We start from the raw sequence: 18,161 nt of genomic DNA on the forward strand, positions 1-18,161 counted from the left end.
TTTATTCTTCCAATGCAGCTTAATTATATCCCTCTAACAATTGTAGTTCAGCAAAATTTTACATAACAAAGATCTTGTTTCTTTCAACAGGGAAAAAAGATTAAAACCACTTTTACCATTTAATGTACAAACTAAAAGGTTTAAAACTAGGAACTCAGAAGATTTCCCCAGATCTTACTACAATTTTCAAATCCAAAGTAAAATCCTTTCACACAACTTGGTTGAACAGAGTTCAATTTATTCCATTCAATTTAGCAACATTTATACTTACTGACTGTTCACTTAGATCCTGGGAGTCTTCCATTGAGGTCATTCACCTTTCTTTTCCTCCACAAGCAGAAATTATCTTCCTTTCAATTTACAGCTCAGTAGTCTAAATTAAAAGAGAAGATTAAAAAACAACATGTTAATCTATGGTCCTCACTTCTAAGACAAATCTGCAATTAACAAACACCCTAACTGAGGTTATGGTTTCACTAAAACCTAAAGCAAAGTTCCCATATGAAGATTATTTTCATGTAAAGTGCTTCCTCACTTTCAGTATTACTCTTGGAACTATCTAAAATATACCAACAGAAACAGGGATTTTTCTTTGACTCCTTCAAGAGAAAAAATAGCTCTGAAAACAAATCAATAAAGAAGCTAAAATGTTGAATACAGGCAGCTGTTTAAGTAGTCAACAAATGATAACCCTTGAGAGAACATCTTAGAAAGATAGTTATAGAACAGAATTGCTTAATACACATTTAATGATAACCTCTTAGCCATTAAGTGTCTGACATAAAAACAGGTTATTATGCAATTATCAGCATGAAGTCCCCTCTCTAAGGTTCATTAAATTTCTTTAGGATTAAATTAAATACACAAAGTGGTTTGTAACAAGTGGCTCCCTACAAAGTGCTAAATGAGAGACATTATACTAATTATCTGCTATGTCTATACCTTCTCTAATAGGGTGGATCATTCTCATCAAATATGGAGGTCTTCAATAGGAAAATTCTATTTTCCAGTTCTGCCTGTGAATGATCATGGTAGCCCTAACTTTAAAGCCACACCATTATTTTACAACCTCCATTCTCAGAAAAGATCCATTTTGGAGTTAAGCAAATTTGCATCATTTAGAACAAAAAAAAAATGTGACAGAGATATTTAATATATGCAATAATCACATCATTAACCAAAACTCATGTTACATTAAAAAAAAACAATATGTAAACACATATATTAAGGAACCCAAACATCCGGGATTTGCTTATCAATATCACCTAGATTTGTTTATCAAGAAGGCACCACAAGGAATTGCCATGGACTGTGCTCAATAATATAAACATATTATTGATCTCTGTTTTAAATTCTGACCAGCAAGCACTAATAAACACAACCAAGGGTAAAACATGGACAGCTGTATTGGCATTTGCAGAGTATTTGAAAGGAACCTGACCCATGGAACCTATGTGGAACAAGCCACATATTCTCACCCACTGCCCTGCATTGCCCTGTGAATATCTCCTCTCTTCATCCCAAGTGCCACTTACTTGCCATACCTCCACTTAATCCCCAAAAGTAATTTTGTTTTGCATAGATATTTTCTAGAACACACAAAAATGCACAGCCTCAGTCTACCTTGCTTTCAAGTTTCACCTGGATTTTTCCTGACACCAAATGACACCCTCTTTCTTCCCTCTTGCCTAGGTTTCAAAATTATTTTCATTCACATTTCACTAATTTTTGCCATGATGTTACATAAGGAAAAGACAAATTTCAAGAAAATCATGTTGCATGTATTTCACCATATCATACAGTTGAAAATAATTCATGCTTTTCAAAATGATTTTAATATCCTCTCAGTTTCAGAGGGATCCAAGACATCAATGTCCTCCCTCACAATGCCTTCAGCAAAACTGTAATCACTTCCCATTACTTTTTGGTCAATGTGGGGCCCACACTCCTGTATTTGTAAATATCTTCTCCAGTCTTTGTTCAATGAAGCTAAAAGAGGAATTGAAGGGCTTCTTTAAAACACCCACTAGAGGCAATTTTCAGAAAGGAGCCTGCCATGAACTATGGATATTTTAAGAGAAAGCAGCTCTACATGGCATTGCCTGCAGCAGTCCCAATCAAAGGAGGCAACTGCAAACACAGTGATGATTCTGACTGATACTAAAATATTCCATTAATATCTTAAAATCTGCTTTGATTTAATTAAAAGTTTGTAGTGTGTTCATGTTATTGCACTGGTAAGATTGCTCTCAGAAAAAAATGGTCAAAATACAAAATTTGCAGCAAATTATTTGACCAGTTTCTAAGTATACTGACTGAAAAGTCAGTACCTGGCTTGCATTCAAACAGCAAATGCTCTAATTCTGTCAGTCAGGCACTGAAGGCGGCAGATTCTTCACTTTCTGTATAAAACCCAACTATAACTCAGCTACAGAGCTACACCAGAACAGACAGACCCATGTTTCTTTCCCTATTAATGGATGCTTAATCAAAGCACTCTGAGATCAACCAATGGATGTCACATTTTTCCAAAAATGAACCCAGTGTATCAAAATTTTAAATACACCATGATGACACAAATCCAATAGGAGTTTTACTACTAAGAACTGCCAATGATTCACCCACAGTATGTGTTGTGTTCCAAAATTCAGGTGGGTGTATTCACTGGAATGCATCATTAAATAAGCCACTTGTATTAGTCGCCTTCTAAAAAAGACCAACTTTCATGAATTTTAAAGTTACTTTACTGAATTTCAAGACAAAGACAAGCTTCTTTAAGTCTTTGTAGAAATACAAAATATGTTTCATACATCATTTGCACAAATGTGCTAAATTATAAGTTTCCAGGGCTCTGCTGTTCATCTTTACACTGCCTCAAAATTCAGAAGTCCTTACTGGAAATGGAGCTTTTTGAAATAAAATTCAGAAATAATATTTTATCAGTATTATTCTACCTATCAACAGCTAAATTGTGCTTCATTCTGAGCCCAGTTAAAGCAGCTGATTATAACCAACTGCTAACAGAAAGATTTTTATAATGGTAGTTATGCCAATTGCACTTAGACCAAATCCTTTAGGGTTTAGTTTTATAAATTTGTAAAAGGGGAGAAAAACCATTAGAGAAGTCAGTGATTTAAATAAGACCAACATTACTCCCTAATAAAGATATAAAATTAAAGGATAATAGTAACCTCGTGCTGTTTTATGAGGCAATAATCCAGTTACCAATTCAACCTTGTAGTTTATTCCATCAAGAGAACCAGATTAAAAACAGAGGGAGGGAGGGCACTTTTATCCCTACTATATTGGAAGTGTTTCTAACTGGGTTTAAATATTTTTAAAACTGTTGTTAAAAGTCTTAAACTCACAGACAAGCCAGAATGAAGAAAAATGCCTGTTTCTCCTCTTTACCCACTCCTTGCAGATGTGCAGATGTGGCTTTAAAACTGATGAAGTGTTTTATGCTCCCAGATAAAAATTTTACCTTTCTAAGAAATGTCTTAATTAGGAGGATTCCTGACTTTCCTCATCAACAAATGCATTTAAATTTAATTTTTTATTTATTTGTTTTTATCTGGGGGAATAAAACACTTCATCAAATTTAAACTGCGATTTCCAGGACTTGACCATGAGGAGAAACATGTGTTTCCTTCCAGAGATACACACATAAGTTAAAGAAAATAAACTGCTTGAGGATCTGCTGCACACTGCTTTATAAATGACTGAAAATGTAATGCAATTTCATTTTCTATGGGATGTCTGCTATGATCCTGGGCTGCAACTTCCACAAGCTCAAGATAGAATGTGAAGCTTGGGGAGCCACAGGTAAAAACCAGCCTTAAAACACTTGAAGTTTCCCAAGAGTATCTCAGAGGCTGCCTCAGGCCCCCCAGTTGGCCAGATGGGGATATGGATCTCCAAGAAGAATCCATCACATGGAAGAGGAGTTTGGCCATCAGACAAAAAACCTCCCCCATTTCCCTTCAACACAAAAACTTGGGAAGAAAAGTCCTCTCTTCAGCCACTAGGAATTGGTCTTCTGAAATGAAATTCAGGGGCAGGGGGAGCGTTGTCCTCAATTTCTACCACATTTTTTCACATTACAATAGTCTTGGACACATTGTCACATTCTTTTTATTCTGTTTTGTCTAAAGAATACCTACTTCTACTGAGATTATATCACGTGATGCTCCCTAGTTCTTCCGAGGCTGTATCATGTGATGCTCTGGCAATATAGTTCAGAAATTTCATGTTCCCAGGCAAATATACTATACTGTTTTACACATTTTAAAACGTGTTGGTAATGAGCCTAGCAGAAGAATGCTGCTGTGGTTTACACAATGCATTCAGCTACAAAAAAGAACCAATTTCTGTCACAGCCACAGGTTGGGAGTCAAAATGTTAAGAGAGCAGCAGTTACAAATGGAGCAATTTCTTATTTTCTAGTGCTCAACTTCAGCAATCTGTGATAGTACTTAGTGCTGATAGCTGCCACTGAATCAATGCAGGATGTGAACCAGTAAGTGAGGACGGGCTCCAGAGCCCAAACTCTCACAGTCCCTCGGACAAGTCTCACTTTGGGTTTGCACCACTCCTACAGAACATCTGAGTAGAATAAAGCACATTCAAGAGAGTGTGAAAGATTAGGCAAGGCAGGTAATGGGAAAATTGCTTTAGAATCAGTACAAGAAACTAGTGTATACGCACTGCAATCTCATTAAATTAGATTATTTCATGCTAATTGTTTCCCATGGAACCTGTTTCTTTTAAGGAACAGGGGAAAAGGAATGGGCAGTAACAAACAGGCACTATCTAATATTCAGTAATTTCCTACCTAAGAAAACATCCTTCTGGTTGTCTGTATGTCTATCTCAGAAAGTCTCATGTGAAACAGATAAAATATAAATGTGAAAAAGATAAAATATACTTGATAAAGTATCTTGAAAAAGATAATATATACTTTTAATTTCCCAAATTAAAAGGAAACCAAATGCTGATTTATTAGAACTTCAACTTTGTCAGCCAAACAAAGCCATCCTGACAGTATGACCTTTTCAGGGACACATATTCTTCCCTGAGGAAAACAGGCAGGTCAACAGAAATATATTCAGAATTTTAAAATTATTTTAATTCTCAAATTTTACTTTTCTTATTCCAGAAGGATTCTTGATGAAAGCAGAAATGGCTCAGGAATTTTGCATGTGTCTTTACGTTTAGCTGAGGCCCTTCCATTAGCTGACGTATACTATCTGATAGCAATATGAGCCTCGTGAAAAGCACCTATTTTATTACAGAAACAAATCTTGCTCCATAGTCTAGAGAATTAATGAGAATATTGTCTTTTCCTTCCTCTTCTTCTAATACTTTTTTCCCCTTCCTTGGGCCTCCTCTGTAGAGGGTTAAATATGGCTGTCTTTGGATCAGTTTGATTTCAGTCCACTTTTAGCTTTCTGAGAATGAGAATTTTACACTCAGAGAAGTTTTAGAGTGTTCTGGAAGCATTTGTAGCACATCCAGTTCCCACTTCTATGTTAGTGACTTCCAAAAAATTGAGCACCTTCCTCACCCGGAGCCTTTGGTATGCGGTGGAGAGGACAGCAAGCTATAACATCATGTACCACCAATTTTAGCTCCAGGCATTTTCAGCAAGCCCTGATGGAATGGAATAGTCTTCCCTGGGTTTTGTGTTCTGCTGAGCACCTGCCTACATTGATTTGCATTTGAAGATGCATTGCTTAAACAGAGAAGGTAGATTTCTCCTTATTTGGGATAATTTTAATTATGCTGGGATTTCACAGAACAATTAATGCAATGTAACACAGATGAATACCCTATTTTTGCCACATGCATTGTTGTGAACAGGGAAGGAATACAGGAGGAATTTCCAGGATGAGCTGAAAAGCAAATGTATCCACCCAGCTGCTTTCTCCACAAATAGCCCTCATTTTCACAGTAAATACCTGGGTGACAGTGTATGGATTACTTGGAGGGGGCTGCACAGGACACCCTTTAGGATCCATTCAGTGTCCTCATCCCAGCACATATCCAGCATGGATGTGCATTAGAACATGCATATGTTTAAGCTGGGTATATGGTATATATTCTAATGTATATAGAAAGTGTGCTTCTGAAATTAATAAGCCTCAAGGTGTGATGTCAGACATTACTAGATTTAGAGTCTTGCTACAATCCCTGCTGTAGATGAAATAGTATTTGTTCCTGCTAACACAACATTTATTTTCAGATCTTGGGTTAGGATGCATGTTAAGAACAGGCATGGGATCTTCAACATCCACCACACATTTACAGTTCTGAGCTTGTCTAGTTTCCTTTTACCTTCTCCTTCTCCTGAAAAAAAAAATTTTACTGTGACATAGCTTGTTATTTCCATCTTCTTTTCTGAGCATGTGAATTCATGCCAGACATTAAATTCAGTAATCAAAGCGGACACAATTCATGCCACCAAACTGCAACACTGAAAACTCCTCAAAATTCAAACCAAATTTTTGACTTTCATGCAAGACACTATACATTTGTTAGACACAGTCTTGCAAACTCTGCATGGTCTTCAATGAATATTTGTATAATTGTCAGTTTAGTGTAATTTGCTTCCTTGACCTGATTTTGCTGAAGAGTGGCATTGCATGTGTAGAATTTGTGGGCATTTTATTTAAAAAATTAAGATGGTATTGCCACTCTACATCAGGTACTTCCGACGTAGAAACAAGTCATAGCACAAAAAAACCATCTGATACCAAAAGCTGGCACCAAAACAAAAAAAGCAGAGCAACACAGACGATGATATCCCCGCATCAGTTAGGTATGTGAACCAGGTAAGAAACAGAAGGGGTCTGTGACAGATCTGCCTGCTGGTTCTACCATCATACAACAACAAATAAAAAAGGGGAAACAAAAAGACTTCCTGGCAAATGGCAAACAACTGCAAGCACTGGATCTCATTTACTTTAGTTTTGTAAAAGAACATGTTGGTGCAGCGTTTGTCTTTCGCAGCTCTGGGTTCCAAATTTACAGGTACCCAAATATGACTAAAACTGATTCCCCTACTCTTCCTACCCCTCCCATCCCATACCTGTGTAATGAATAACTTTGAGAATTTCAGAATACAGAATTTTAACCCCAACAATACTTCCCTTATCCTTGCAACATACAACACACTGAAATTACTAAAATTGAGATGAGAGCTACAACTCCACTGATGCTTGGGGGCTTCCCAGCTGTGAGACCTCTTCACTCTTGCTTAGATAAGGCATGCAGCTACACAGACTTCATCTATCTCATTCCAAATTAATCAATTACAGAATTTTCCACAGAGAAATGAATAAAACAAATGCTGATACAGTTTCTGGCCTCAATTTATAAACAAATCTAATCTAGAATCCCACAGTGTTCCCCTAAAAATAAAGAGAAAAGAAAGGTGGTTCCCAGGGAAAAGAAACAAAACCCAAACAAGTAATGCAAAGATGCCACAGATAGAAGCATACCCTTTTAAATTTTCTAATTAAAATTTTTGTTTTATTTTCCTACTAGTGGGCCATTTCAATGTTTTAAACAACTAGATTTTTTTAGGGAGAAAGATTTTGGTTATTACTAGACAGAGCATTTTGCTGAACTTCTCAGATAATTTTCTTCTCCTTTTTTTTTTTTGTAGAAAATAGCTGTGAACAAACCAAAGAAAACATTTTAATTATTTATAAACAAGCCATTGAAACAGAGAGAGAAAGTCTATACTTGGTTAGCTAGAATATTTAAAGACACACTGTCAACTTGAAAATATTAATTATTTCTTATTCCCTCTCCCTAAACCACATGTCTAATCTATGTTTTACACGTAAAAAACCCTCAAAAACCCTGTGACACAAAATAAGCATAAAATAACAATAAAGGTTATTTCTAGAACAGAAATGTTTTAGAATTTAGGAGAACCTAAAAATTAGCATATCCACAAGGTAAAACCAAACTGCCGTTTTACAAGGCTGAAAAACTTAATGCAAAGAATCCAGCCACATGGTATCATGAAAGCTGTGACAGCATCATACCTATTCATCCTACCTGCTTTGAAAATCATACCACACTTTGAGGAGTGTATTCAGCAGCATGAGGATGCAATCAGAGTTACTGTAGAAGTTCAAATTACTTGCTAGGCATACTAGAAACATCCTGATGAAGAAGGAAGTTTACAGCATGCCCATCCTTTTTAGGTGTGAGAGTCATTGCTCAGCAGCTGCTATCCCTGTTACTGCCAAGTGTCTCACATGAACTTCTTGAATGGAACATTTTGAAATGTCAGAAAGAAATACAAAGTAAACTCACTGAAAAGAAACTTGGGTATTTTGGTTCCGGTTTGGTAGAAGAAATGAAATGTTTTTCTTAACTAAAGTTGACAGTAACTCCTAAATACCGCATTTTAGAAACTGCTATTTCTTCATTCCATGAACAGTGGAAAACAAATAGTGTGAATGCAGAACTGTCCCAGAATACAGAACTCCTTCTGGTGCCAGCATGCTGCTCGGGTGCTTTCTGACAGAACAGAAAAATTATTACTCACCAAAACTAACACTGCTGCACCCCAGCCATCAAGTCAAACTGAAACCATCAGAACACAATGACAAAGTATAACATTTTCTATGTACCACCTTTGTCCAGCACAAAGAAAATGCAAAACCCCATACCAAATGTCCTGTGTAATCTACATTTTTATGCTGCTGATCCTCACATGAGCTGCCTCCATTCATTTCGGCTCCTGGCCCATCAGCAGTCCCCACAGGCAACTGAAATGTTGTGGCATCCACAGAACAGCTTGCAATCCTACAGGCAAATCTCTTTTACTATGAGCCAGCAGTAAGTATGCCACACACAAAGTAATTGTAAAAAACAGGTATTCTCAAATTTTAATGAAAACAACTACTTTGACAATGCATCCTTTACCACATTTCCTCATTTACATATTTATTAGCTGTGATCAAACTATGTTACATTCTCCTTTGATCAACTAAAATTTGTTAATTCCCTAGAAGAAACATCTTCCAATGTTTAATTACTCCTCTGTTCTTAAATCTGAAACCTCCAATTTTATAAAGCTTTCTAAAGCTAAGAAAGCATATAGCTTTACATTAGTAGATGCACCCATATTACCTATACAGCTAATGTAACCCCTCTTACTCTGCTGAGTACTTAGTTTAAGTTTCTGCTCCTTTTTTTGGCTGCAATACTATCATTATAATTTTCTATGGCTTCCATTTGTTATTTGTTTTTTTTTTTTAATAAACTGCTGGCATGTAGTGAAGTGCATACTGTTTGCTTGCTTTCAGTTTGCTCAATGAGCCAGCTATTCTCATCAATCTGCTCTCGTCACTATTTACCCATTCCTCAGTCTTTGTAGTAGCAGTACTTTAGGCATTACAGTCTAACAACAGAAGTATAAGGAAGTTTGTAAGAAGAAAAATATCTTTTATTATGTCAGCAATTGTTCTAATCAAGGGTATTACTTCTTGTAGAGCTTACTAATCTTGGTGTCACTGGTAAAATAATAAATAGGTTTTGATTTGATGATTGCCCCCTGAAAAACCCTTTGTAATAACACGCTTTTTAAAGACTCATTAACAAGTAACTATTTGTGAAATCTATGCTTTAGTTTGCCGTTTAATCCATTTCATTTGTGCCAAGTTGATTTTGTATCCCTCAACTTTATTAATCAAAAAGTCATGTCAACTCAAGACAGACTTACAGAACTTTATTACATCACTACACTTATCTTTGGAAATCAAACTTGTACTCACATCAAAAATAATATCACTGGTTTGGCTTGCCTGAGTGTTCATAAACCCATGATGCGGTACAGTATGCATATTTCAGTGTTATATGGGAACAACATAAAAAAAGGCATTTGGAACGCGATAGCCTGTAAGTTAATACTTTGTGACAGTGGAGACTAATAAAAAATAGTTGCCATAAATTAAGCACTTGTCTACAGTGACAGCTATGTAATGGCCACTTCTGAGAAATTATTGCACTTCTTTCCCCAGGAATAGTGATAAAAGAATGCAGCCTGTCACGAGCGCTGCAGCCCTTGGCAGTGACGTCCCACTTCTAGAGGAGTTATGCTCCGCCCGTTCCCTGCAAGCCCAGCTTTTGGACGCAGTGCAAAGATCTGGAAAAGTTCTGTCGTCTGGTATCACGTCTGAACTTCCTTCAAGAAAATCACAGCTGTCCCCTCCAAAGGCCCCAGTACATTCCCTATTGTTTTAACTTGCACGTCTATCTGCCAATTATTTGCAGCTACTTTGATTTTAGTCAATAATCCCTGCATCAACACAACCTTTTGATTAAAGATCAAGGGATGATTTTTGTAGACAATGTTTTCATTCTGAAAAATTCCACCTATCCCACAGACTTGACCCTGCACTTCAGTTAATAGAAGTGGCAGATTAGGTAACGGAGACTGTGGTTCTGCAGCTATTTCTGCAGCACCGCTGCCAGGCTCAGCAGCTCGGGTGCTGCCACTCATTCCGACCTTTGCCTCACTGCCAGCACAGCTGTTTGTGAACCACAGCGAGAGTGGATCCAACTTAAACGAGCGGCCAGCAGAGGCGGGCTGAGGGGCTGCTTTAGAAGTGCTGCCACCAAATGTGAAACCAGGGCTTCACGCTTTTCTGTCCTCTGCCGCAGGAAACTTCCGCAGATGGAGGTAGGACTTCAGATGAGGTTACTGCTATTGATGCTTATATGAACAAATACCCCTGTGTAATGATGCAAAAACAGAGCAAAATGCTGGATCTGTTCCTACAGACCTTAAAATCAAACTATTTCAGACTTAGTTCTGATTTGACAGCATCAAGCAAGCTGTTGTTCCAATCCTGGACTTCCTTCAAAAAACTGGGCAGTTTCACAACTACCAGGGAGCAAACTCTTCTATTTCATTTGTTTCATGCCAAAAATTTGACTGCTCATCTAGCTCTTGAAGAAATCAGACTATCATTTAGTCAGAAAATTGGAAAACAAGCTGAAACATAGCTAACTAGATACCAGAAATGACTAGGGAACACATCATCTAGCCATTTCAGCTGAAACACCTCATATTGCAGGTTACTCCCAGACATACTGCTGCACAGTGAGCACACGATTCAGATTATACATTGAACACAAAAATTGCTTCTCTGAAGGTGCAGTTAACTGAAAAAAAAATTAATTTGATCATTATATTACGTCCATCTACCATGCCTGATTAGAATAAGCATAAAAATGGGTTGGCTGAGTGGAAAATTACTTTCATCTTCCTATTTGGAAAACCTATCATAGTTTAAATCTTGCCTTGGGGTAACAAATGTTATTTTCAAGACCCTATCCCAGAATATAATCACTGCATTTGCAAAAACTTCTACATCATTCAGCCCTATTAGTTCTCAACTTACCAGTTCTCTGTGCTAAGAGGACCAGAACAGAAATGCTAGGTTGAGTCTGAATTGCATTGCTAGAACTTGGCGAGGAAATGTGCATAACCTCCCCGAGCTGTGCCTGGTTTTGTGAGACCACATCTATGCTGGGACACTCAGGAAGAGCTGGAAGAAAGACCTCATATGCAGCATGATGTCAGGATGAACAAACTGAAGTGTACAGAAGCTGGTTTAGCTGCTCTCTCTTGGGAATAAGGTAAACTTCATTTTCTGTGATGTTCTGGGAATATACTACAGTGAATAAAAAGTAGCATCCAGATGGGATTTAATATGGACTTCATGCCTTTCATTGAATAGGCTTGGATTTCATGAAATGTCCCTGAACAAGCAAAACGTAATTACTCATTTCTTTGAGCAACAATATTGCCTTAATAGAATTAAAAAAAAATACAGACAATTAGCAATATTTCTAACCGCATCATTTTCAAAAGTACAGTTACTGTAAAAGGCCTTTCTGTGGTCATGTATAAAATGAACCAAAAAAAAAGTTCGAACATAGGAGTATGAAAATGCCTTGAAAGGAAGAAAAAAAATACAATTTGGGCATTTCCACTTTACTCTCTTTTTTATTTTCCTAAGTATTTCAGGATCACTTCTCTGTGTATGTATATATATATCACACATATAATGTATATTGCAATACCCCACCAAAAGAGCAGACTGAACTAAGAATAGAGGACTAGATACTCATCTGGCATAATGTGAGACCACTCCAGTAATTTCAGCATTCCTACTCCAATTTGCAACAGCTAAGGATCTGGCACAAAACATCAAGTTAAGTTTCCAATTACCTCATGCACCAGCATTGATTTCAATAGTTATATACACACAGTCATAGAGGAGAATTATTTGAAAAATTGCGAACTCAGCTCTGTGTTTCTTTTACTTTTATGGTCTAAATCAGACCTTCCATGGTATTTTAATGTAGGTTTTTGTGGTTTAATTATATATATGTCAAGAGTAGACTAGTTACTTGTTGATCTACCCAATTAAAAAAAAAAAAAAGGCAGCAGTAATTTTTCACTGCTGAGAATGTGAGCTTATACTGGGTCACATCACAATAGTATTTCATTTTAATGCTGCCAAAACATCTAGCGCATATTAACTAAATCACGTAACTAATAAGTTAACATCTATCCAAAAAAAATCAGTCTTTGTGTGAATATTTTTCAGGTTGCCTTGGGACGTCTTTTCTGTAATTTTCTGCTCCAAATTAGTCAAATTTTGTATAGCCTGGCACAACCCTAGTGCAAAGAGAGTATTCAGTCAGCCCAGGCAGACTGAGTTCTTTAGAGACAGCATTTAAATTACATCCAACAGAACTGCCCTCTGCTGCAGTTCTACAGACAGCTGCTCAGTGAAAAGTCACTGTAATAGTATTTATTTAGTTAGTTCTAGGAAAAAGACACAGATCTCCAAATTAATTTACGCATAGAAATCCTCCAAACTAATTATTTTCAAATCCATAGTAACTGCAGCCTAACTCAAACTTTAGTGTCTACTACCCAAGTCTAACAGCCTAAAACCAAAAAAGTCTGACTGGCTTATGGAGTGAGAAGCTCTGAAGATAATCACCAGTCATTATAATCTTCCCTTGGAGAAACAAGTTAAATTTTAACAAATTGAAAATAAAATGCTTAAACTTTAGTATTCCTCAGACAGCCATTAGCATTTGACATTTTGCTCAAAAGCCTAATGACTAGCCTATACAATCCTGTGACTGAGACTGCCCAGTGATACATTTCAATATAGGATAATCAATCATCAAAGTAATTTTCACTGTTTAACGTTAAAACGAAAAGGCAGCCAGTTATTCAACACATTTTTCGGGCTTGGAGATAAAAAGAAGAAAATTCTTTAAAATAGCTTTTGCCTTTAAGGTCCTATATTACAGGCATACCAAAAGCAATCCTTCTGGCAGCATTGCAAACTACAATATAGACTAAAAATGTGAGTTTTACTGCCTTTTCAAATAGATTTTATTATTTATTTGACATATGAGCGCTCTTCTTATCTGAGCTTTTGCATTGCAAAATGCGTCCAAGTTCCTTTAACCACTTGTGATTTAATGACAGATTTAATAACACTGCAACACAGAAATGTGGAATTGGCCAAAAATTATTTCATAAAAATCTGATTTCTGTACAGCAACGTCTAAAATGTCACCTAATACATACAAGTACCTCAGAAAGTTTTTAATACATATTGTAAAGCCTGAGGCTTTGATAGGTAAAATATCTACTGACTTTAAAAGACGATAATTTATTTTTAATAACCATTTTTATTTAATTTTTCAAAGAGAAGCAGTTTATACCTTCAGTAGAACCATGCCCTGAAATCTCAGGGGTGATAAAAAGGCCATGCCAAAGCTGAAAGGTTTCGAATATCAAACTATACTATTATGTCAGGGTCAGCAAGATCAATTAGCGCTTTTCAATGACAGAAAAAGGTTAAGTTGGACACACATTCACACAATATTTAAATCCAATAAAGAAAAATAGCACTTATTAGGTGTACTTATAAACCTCTCAATCAATGACTGAATATCAACACTTTTCTTCCAGTTGCATGCCATAAATGCTGGGATTTTTTAACACAAATGTCAGGAAGATTAAAGATATATCAGATAGCAGAAATACTACTGGATTCTCATGTACAAAGAAAAAAGCAAAGACATCTGAGTGTTGCTGCTACCAGACTTGGTTTAGTGGTGAACTTCCAAAAAGCTTTAAAAATACTTGATCAACTTGACATATGTCTGTCAGTCTGATGTCCCTGTGCTTGCATTTTTCCTGCAAACACTGACAGTACCAAAAATGAAAGCTAGTGAGCAAGTATTCCTATGCTCAACTAAAAAACAAACCTAATCCCACCCCCCAACTGGAAAATACTGTAAATAATCTGTAAATTAACTCATCCAAAAATTTGGAAAAAAGCAACTGTGCACCTTCTGCAACTAACAGCCAGAAACATGCACACCAGGAAGCGAGGAAACTTACATTTCAGTTCTTAGTATCACAAGAATACTCACTGGAAGCACAGGTATGTTAGAAGTTAATTCGACACCTGTTAATTCAAGTGTTGCCATCATAAACATAGCTTGAGCAAAGTAGCTGGTTATGATATCAAGTAAAGCCAGCATAAAATCACAATAAAAATCCAGGAGATTAAGAAAACCTAACGAAAAAGTACACTGTGTTGAAATCAGTGATTTAGATTGATATTGCACTGAGTAAAAGCAATGCAAGATTACTTTTTCTCAACGATATATTTCAAAATGTCTCTTTTTTAAGCCCGTTTCTTCAAGGAGCGATTTGAAATATTTACTACCAGACAGTACCTAATTTTAGGTTTTAAGTGCTTTAACAGCTCTATGAAATATGATCAGCAGCTGCAATATAGAAGTATGCTGAATAAACGCTCCTTATAAAAAGGGAGACCTGCTTTATTCTGAGTTCATAAAATCCCTACTTTCAAGAAGGAAAAAGATAACACAGAAAAAATTGAATAGTTGTGTCCTAGAATGTTCAACAGAAATTCCAGGAACTTCTTTTTTCTTTCTGTGGTAAGTTGCGTATTTAAGAGGGTAAAATGCTTTTTAAATTTTAACACTGGAGGATTGCACAAAACATCATCCAATACCACCAATTCATCAAGGAAACACACAGGTACCTTCCCCTCACCAAATGCCAATGTTTAACATTAATTCTAGGATTTGCATAAAGTTTAAAGAGTTGCATAAAGTTTAAAGAGTTAAACTTTAACACTTGCATCAGATGCTAAAAATATGCCACATGATACTATCTATAGCTGTATTTCTACAGTTGCCTTGTTTGAAATATTTTAACTGGGAACTGCAACTAAGAACCCCCCAGTGCCCTACTCAATACACTGATTGTTTAGGGTTTATTTCTTCCATTGGCATTATCCACACAGAATAAATTTATACTGCAAAGTATTGTGAAGCCATTAATAAATACAAATCCAGAAAGAGTAACCTTCAACTAAATTTATTATCAGTACCACCACATACATGTAACAATTAATAAGTGCATACAAATTATCTGAACAAAGATACATAAAAGTTTCGTCAACATACTCCACTTTCATTTCTATTAAATCTGGTTGAAGAACATTTGGTAACATAAATACTGCACTTATAAAAAAAAAAAAAAAAGGCAAAAAGACCTGTTTCAGACATAGCCCAGCTAATGTTAGATGTCAAACAGAGAAAGAATCACCAGGAAGAGAGATAAATGTCAGTCTATATTTCCACTTTACTCAAAGTATGATATATATTGCAAGTATGCAAGCGTTTGTTATTCGGCAGCATTTTCAGAAATGCTAGGGGAAGAGTCAAACCCGCAGCAATTTTACGAAACTTCTTTTGAGTGTTAGGGAAATGAAACAAAGATACGGCCTGAGCTTTATTGCAAAGTATATGCTTCTAACATCAAACTCCGAGGTCAGACCAGAAAATCTATCTGCCAAACAGAAAAGAGACCTTCTTCGCATAACTCCCTCTAAATCTAAACTGCTGATTAGTTTACCTTAGATACGCTTTCTAGTCTCCGCAAATGAAACGCGCAAAACAAAACTCAGAAAACTGCAAATGCTCGTTCCTTACTGTTCTAGCATGACTTCATACTTAAACTGGAACCGGCCAGGTCGCTCCCTTGTCTGGTTCAGCGTGCGTCCCAGGGTTTTGGTGACCACCAGCTATTTCCCACCGCCACGGGCGAAGCGAGCGCGTCCCTCCGTGCGCTCGGCTGCCAGCCCTGCCCGCGGCTACGGAGCCGGCGGCACCGCGCCTGCTTGGCTCGGAGCGCCACTTTCATAAATGTAAATGAAACTTTAGATGCCAACTACCGATTGGCAGCGGCGATGCCGTGGGATCCCGCTCTCCCTTGCCGGCGGAAGGCGCCGCGGGGCTGCTCCCCGGGCAGCCCTGTGTCCGGCCGGGCACGGCGCGGAGCCCCCGCGGCTCGGCGAGAACCGCCGTGTGAAACGCAGCCGGCGGCTCTCCGCGGGTATCTGACTTTGGAAGTGTCTGTAATGACAACAGGAGAAGGAGATTAATGGCTAAGAGCCCGCTGGTTTTGAACACGGAGAATCCTGTTACCTCCTCGCGGATCAAGTACGCGCACACACCCGCACACACACACACACACACACATGAACACATAAGGCTTACCCACGTGGAAACGCTTTCTAACCAAAACACAAGTCCCCGCATCGCCGGGGTAAAAGGCGGCGGGACCCCCACGCCGGGGCTTCCCCGTGCCCCGTCCGCCGGCGGAGCGGAGACCGCGGCGGGGGCGGGGGCGCGGTGGGACGACCCGAAAACGCAACGTTTTGTCTTTAAACCACAAGAAAAACAAGCCGGGGCGGGGGAGGGGAAGGGCAAGAGACATCCCCCAGGGAGAGGAAACGGAGAGGAACAAAAACAACGGGCAGCCCTGTCCCCGCTCCCTTCGGACACTCGAAAAAGTGGCCGCCGGAGCCCCCGCGACGGCTGCCGGCTCGGAGGCAGAGGCAAGCAGTGGGAAGCAGCCTGCCCCGTCCGCCGGCACCCCGAGCGCGGCACGCTCGCAGCGCTCCGCCCCGGGGCAGGGGGCAGCGGAGACCCCCGGGCGCGGCCGGGGCAGCGCGGGGCGGAGGGCGGGCGGCGGAGCCGAGCGGAACCGGGCGGAACCGAGAGGAACCGGGCGGCTCCTCTGCCGCTGCCGCCCGTGCCCCCGTCGGCGTCCCGGCCGGGATGCCTTGCCCCCACGCTGCCCGGACTCTCGCTGGAGGAGCGCGGGTTTCGGGAAGGGACTGCCATCCCTACGTGTTTTCATGCCGCTCTGTCCGGAGGGTACGCCGCCATCAGAGATGTTGTTTCCTCACAGCCTCCGGCCAAGCCGCCGCTGGCCCCGCCGCCGGCCCTCGCAAGGGCAGGCTGTCGGCAGGGCGAGTTGGCGGCCGGCAGAGCCCCGGTGCCGAGCCCGGGGGCGGCAGAGCTCCGGTGCCCAGCCCGGGGACGGCAGAGCTCCGGTGCCCAGCCCGGGGGTGGCAGGGCCCCGGTGCCCAGTCTGGGCGGGCCCGCAGCCCCCAGCCGATCGCGGGGCGCAGCCCCGGCCCCCCGTTTCCGCCGCACCGGGAGTGGGCGGGAGGCGCAAGCGGGGAACAATGCGACGGCAGCCGTCGCGGCTTGCTCCTGTCTTGGGGCTTACCCCAGCAGCCTCCCAGAGAAGAGCGATGAGGGCTAAACAGCAGGGAACATCACCTGGACTGAGGCAGTAAGGCCGGCCGGGCGTGGAAAAAGTCGCCCCGTCCGCACGGAAAACCAGTTTGGTTTTTTTGCAGTTAAACTCGCGTGGGGCCGGGGTAAAAGCTCGTCTCTAACCCGCGATGGACGGCTCCGCTGCTCCCTCCCATCACATTTGTTTTACAGCAACTTTGTTGTTGTTGCTGCTGCTGTCATCGAACCGACATGAAAACAGTGCTGAATAAACGCTAAATACAAGGAGACGCACACACCCCCTCCACGGACACATGCACATGCGACAGGGAACCCGTTTCCTCCACCTCCGAGCAGAAGGGGTGGGAGGGAGATGCAAGGACGGGGAAGTCAGAGACACTCACCTTCTCGCTGCCGGGATATGCCGCTGCCTTTATTTTAGGGCCGCTCCTTATTTATTTATTCTC

At 39.7% G+C, this 18,161-nt stretch overlaps 1 protein-coding gene across 1 annotated transcript in view; it reads right to left on the minus strand.

The window, feature by feature from the left end:
* The window catches only part of EYA4 (EYA transcriptional coactivator and phosphatase 4), a 121,832-nt gene extending 121,506 nt beyond the window's left edge, over positions 1-326 (minus strand). The window contains exon 1 of the mRNA XM_058019787.1: positions 272-326. Within this exon, the coding sequence (XP_057875770.1) occupies positions 272-313 (42 nt within the window). The 5' untranslated portion in view covers positions 314-326. The remainder of the gene's footprint in view (positions 1-271) is intronic.
* Positions 327-18,161: the final 17,835 nt, after the last annotated feature.

Source organism: Melospiza georgiana, chromosome 3 (genome assembly GCF_028018845.1).
Source record: "Melospiza georgiana isolate bMelGeo1 chromosome 3, bMelGeo1.pri, whole genome shotgun sequence".
Classification (NCBI taxonomy): Eukaryota; Metazoa; Chordata; class Aves; order Passeriformes; family Passerellidae; genus Melospiza; species Melospiza georgiana.